This window comes from Lactuca virosa, chromosome 5, assembly GCF_052849685.1.
Source record: "Lactuca virosa cultivar CGN04683 chromosome 5, Lactuca_virosa_CGN04683_v6, whole genome shotgun sequence".
NCBI lineage: Eukaryota > Viridiplantae > Streptophyta > Magnoliopsida > Asterales > Asteraceae > Lactuca > Lactuca virosa.
Window position 1 is genome coordinate 223,683,394 of NC_136430.1, and position 4,912 is coordinate 223,688,305.

The following is a 4,912-nucleotide window of genomic DNA, read 5'->3' on the forward strand; positions in this document are numbered from 1 at the left end:
AAGCATTTGGTGTCGGTTTTTCCAAAAAGTGTCTCGATCAAAAGTCGAGAAATCACGAAACGAGTCCTGATTCCCAAAACGAACACTTTTCACGCTTCAAGGGTAAGCTCTACGGCCCCTTTTATACTTTTTATGTTTTCGGGGGAGAATACATGTATTACTCATTTTTACGTAACAACCATGTATTATTTTTTTGATTCGAATGAAAAAATAATACAAGGAGTGTGAATGAAAAAATACCATATGAATTACCTGTAGAATAACACAAAGATAATTAGAATGAAAAAATAACACAATAATATTCTTATTGAAAAAATAAAATTAGATAATCCGACCGAAAAAAAGCAACGCAAAAATAATTGGAACGAAAAAAAAATAACATTAAAATAATAATAAAAAAAATGCATGAATGGTCCAACAACTAATTTATACATAATAGTCCGAATTAAGAAAAACAAAAATAGTCTTGAAATTCAAAAAATATATTTTTAATAATTATATAATATTATTACTATTATTTTTATTTTTTTATCATTCCCTTTTGTAAATATCCAATTTATGAACTCCTCAAGCCTATCCCTAAATTCTCTCAGTCCATTGAAGTCTGACGACAAGGTTCTCGCCATATTCGTCGGCGCTACTGTTTGTGGTTGTTCATAGTGTTAGTGTTGGTGATCGTCCCTGCTTTCGCTGTTAGTCCGGGCGATATCTCTACCCAGTTAGATTTGTCTCATTTAACTCTACTCTCCTAATCAAGAAGGTGAGTAAAATCACCTTTAACTTGTTTTGAATCATTTGCTTGTTATCGTGATCTCCTTTGGCTTGGAAAACACACAGTTCCACGAAAAAGAACAAGCAAACATTTTATTTTCAAGGTTAGGTATTCCGGATAACCAGTAGTAGGGGCTTGTAGCAGATCGATTTGTGTTCCGTTTTAGGGTTTTATGATGTATTAAAACTCTGTCTCTATTGTAAATACATGAACAAGAGATAATTTGTGTACATTTCTGTATTCTTCCAATTTTGACTAAAAATTCTACAGCACAATGGAGAAGCCTGATGATCTGAAGTTTGAAGCTGGCCAACTTGCTGAATCAAAAACATTTGAAGAAGGATTCCGTGGTGCTTGGTTTAGATGCAAGGTATGTGAATATGATAATATCCATTTTCCAGTAAATATGGTAATAATGTAGATTTCTAAATCTAAACTCTAAAATTCCCATCAGATCAAGGATATAAACTTGAACCAGATTTTGGCCGAGTACTTTGACTTTGCAGATAAAGGTGAGTTGACTAACCCGCTATATATGAACCACTAATCACAATCTTTTCATCTGTTCTAAAATTATCACTTTCAATCAATTTGAAGTTATTGAATGGACAAAGATATACGAATTGCCTCATTATGGAAGGAAGTCAAAGCAGATAAAGAAACAATTAATGGTGCGACCTCCATATCCTAAAATGTATCTCAAAAATGAAATGCCACCTGTCAATTCCATTACAGAAGTATGTGTTGTGATTGATGGTGAATGGAAAGTTGGGGATTTGATAGATTGGTGTACAGATGATTGTTATTGGTCAGCAAGGATCATCAAAATATTGAGTGATGATGAGGTTCAGGTAATGAAATTTTATCATTTTTATTATTAGCTTATTACTTTCATCTTATAAATTATTATTTATTGTTATAAATTTGTAAATTATTATGTGTGTAGATTGAGTTGCCAATGCCTCCAGCTGGACAAGGGGGGATTTATGATGCATTTTGTAAGGATTTACGCCCATCCTTAAACTGGTCTCCAATTGAAGGATGGACATTTCCTACCATGGTGCTTTTCCTTTTTCCTATTACAACATTCTACTTTGATTCATTTTTATAAATTTTGAGAAATTAGATATTTTCTAAGTAGAATCCTAGTAAATCTATATTTTATTTTGTGTTGTCTAAAATTAATTTAAACTTGTGCTCACTGACATAAAATTTCACATGCAGAGAGGTCAAGCTTCATGCAGCTCACAGCTTATTTTCCCATCACAGCAAGGTAAAGTAAATTTTAATTTAATATTTACATTAATTTTATCGTTTTTTTTTTCAAAATATCGGTATAAACTTATCATTTCTAACATAAAATGTATTTTGTATGCCTTTCAAAGAAGGAATCTTTTTTACATAACCTTTTTTGGGTTATTTTTGACGATTAGGATGATGAGGGCATTTTTGTCTTTTGAAAAGACAGACTAGACATTGGAGAGTGAATCCCTGTCCCATCTTTTTTAGGTGGGACAAATGACATCAGCGATTAAAAGTTGTACTTTTTGTCCTATTGATGTGAATTCTTGTCCCACCTGTTTGGGTGGGACAAAAGAACTATAATTGTTGTCTCATTGACATCAGTTCCAGTCCTAGTCCACTACATGCCAAATTCAGTACAACCTGTTTAAAAACTAATTTTTATTGTTTGAATTATAATTTTGACGGATTTTATTATAACCGTAAAAATCTTTTAGGCATGGATATTGAGAGTAGGGAGGAAGAAGTTGCTTCACCTCAAAATGCATCTTCCACTTCTCGAATATCAGTAATTTCATTAGTAGCTCCAATCGAAGAAGAAGAAGCATTGCAGAGTCAAGAAGTGAAAACCAATGGTGATGATGTGGAAAAAGTGAGTTCTTCGGACAGTATTTCAACGATGCGTGTGGAAGAAAATAAAACAGATGATGATGATGCTTGGGATGATCTTGATCACAACATGATAGATTTAAATATAATGCACGAAGAGACATTAGAAGCGTCCATTCTTGACCTTGAAGAACTTGCAAATAGAATAAAATGGCTTAAGAGCATTCTTGATAACGGTCGATCAAATTCAGGATCATGGAAGTTTGAAGGAGAAAGTTGATTGTTTTTAGACTTTTGTTGTTGTTTGTTGCTAAAGTACCAAGGTGAAGCAAGTTGGGTGTTGTGACTACTATTAGTGTGTGTATGGCTTAAAAACTTGTTAATTGGGGTCTTTTGGTAATTAGTGAATGGAATTTCTCATTTTTACTAATGTGATTTTATTTGATTGTGCCATCCATAAGTAAGGTTAAATAATCATTTCGGCTAAATACAAAGAGAAATGAAATTGGATCATGTGTGTAACGTCCTGTTCTAAATCAATTCCTAGTATGAGGCTGTGGCTCGAAGGTCGGTCATTATAAGGATTATGGTTCTTGGGAAGGTAAGATCTAGACCCATTTGGGTGCGGGTGATGTATTAGAAGTGATCCGGGTGTTCGATTCGTGTTTTGGAACCTAGGGGTATTCCGGTAGAGTGGCAGTTCGGGCTTTTGTGGAAAATGGATTTTTGTTCGGAAGGTCTTAAGAACGGTTTGAGTTGATAGAAGTGTAGGGCTTCTTGCCACCTTTCTGTGGATATAAAAGTTCATCGAAAACGGACTTAGAACGAGGAAGTTATGATACTTTGAAGTTGTTGGCAGAATTGGTCCTTAAATGGAAATGTTTGGCAAGTAGGTGCCATGCATGCAAGGTGGCCAACGTATGAGTACGCCCAGCGTAATCTGGGGTACGCCCAACGTACTGCTGGTTAAGTGAATCGCGGGTGCGGGACACGTACGCCCAGCGTACAGGGAGTACGCCCAGTGTACATCCAGGATCTCCAAAACCCTAATTCTTAGGGTTGACTCACTATTTAAAGCACCTTAAGTCCGAGGGGGTGCGCCTCTCTTTCATTCTCAGAATCTTAAACCCTAAATTCGAGTGGTAGCTTCATCTAAGGGTATTGTGAGCTTTGTGGGTGCATTTTTGGTGGTTTTTGGTGAACTTCAAGAAGTGGGAGCTCATTACAAGGTGTTGGTGCAAAAGAGAAGTTTCAGATCTGGGATTGTTGCTTCACTTCAGGCCTTTGCAAGGTATAAAGTCATGAGCTTGATTAATATCTTAGATCTCCTTTAGGATGAGCTTATAGACTCTTTTGGTCCCAAGAATGGATCTTTATGAGTCAAACACGTTTCTAGGTCCAGGGTTGCCACCCTTAGTGTCATATGAGTCCTTTATGCAGTAAAGTTTCAATCTTCGGGGCTCATTTGGGACCATGCATGAGATCTAGCCCTTTTCATGGAAGTTTGTTGTCATATTTCAAGTTTGGGCTCATTTGGTGGGTTGAAAGCCACCAAGTCATCAACTTTATGGATTAAGACGTTGAAGAGGACTAGGATCTGTAATTGTAGCTTCTGGATCGGGGTATTAAGCACTTAATGGGAAAAGTGGTTTAACAGAGGAGTACGCTGGGCGTACATGCAGGTACGCGCAAAGTACACCACATTCAGCCAGTACGCTCAGCATACATAGGAGTATGCCCCGCGTACACATCAGTTTTGGGCTCGGTGTGTTTTGGGCCTCGGGTTGGGCCAAGCAGTGGACGTTGGATTGTTGGGCCTTAGTGGGCCATCAGAAGTCAGATGTTTTTGGCCAAGGATATGTTTGGGCCTAGGGTAAGGCCCATTAGAGGGATTAAGCCCAATTTAGCACATTGGGCCATTAGTGGGCCACTAGTGGGCTTGGAAAGCCTACATAGTGTTGGGCTTTTGTGTTGGGATTGGGCCTTAGTTTGGATCATACTGGGCCAGGGGTAGAATGATCATTTTTCCCCATGCATGAATTAAGGATTATGGTATGGGACCCAATTGCTAATTGGGTATATTGATTGGTAGTGACAGCTCGGGAAGCTGGCGGGGCAGCAATAAGGAATTCATGCGGGAAGCTTCTGCAGTGCGAAGTGAGTCTTCTCACCATACCAATGGGTCTAAGGCACCACTGCCGGCCCATTTATTTAGTTGTGATGATTATTGTGAATGTGCTATCGATACGTTATGTATTATGTATGTGACCATGTGGGGGTTCCCATGAC

General features: G+C 37.5%; 1 protein-coding gene across 1 annotated transcript; it reads left to right on the top strand.

Annotated features, from left to right (window-relative positions):
* The first annotated feature begins 595 nt into the window (after nucleotides 1-595).
* On the top strand, nucleotides 596-3,053 carry LOC145111182 (uncharacterized). The gene is made up of 7 exons (XM_079047468.1): nucleotides 596-760; nucleotides 1,043-1,142; nucleotides 1,227-1,284; nucleotides 1,370-1,623; nucleotides 1,719-1,832; nucleotides 1,997-2,045; nucleotides 2,512-3,053. The coding sequence occupies exons 2-7, from the start codon at nucleotides 1,047-1,049 to the stop codon at nucleotides 2,901-2,903; spliced, it is 963 nt and encodes a 320-aa protein (XP_078903594.1). The 5' UTR covers nucleotides 596-760; nucleotides 1,043-1,046; the 3' UTR covers nucleotides 2,904-3,053.
* Nucleotides 3,054-4,912: the final 1,859 nt, after the last annotated feature.

Bases quoted from the DNA above. Each gene is read 5' to 3' on its own strand.
- LOC145111182 (XM_079047468.1), top strand. From the start codon at position 1,047: ATGGAGAAGCCTGATGATCTGAAGTTTGAAGCTGGCCAACTTGCTGAA. The intron at 1,143-1,226 runs GTATGTGAATAT...AATTCCCATCAG, and splicing joins GTGCTTGGTTTAGATGCAAG to ATCAAGGATATAAACTTGAA. The intron at 1,833-1,996 runs GTGCTTTTCCTT...TTTCACATGCAG, and splicing joins GATGGACATTTCCTACCATG to AGAGGTCAAGCTTCATGCAG.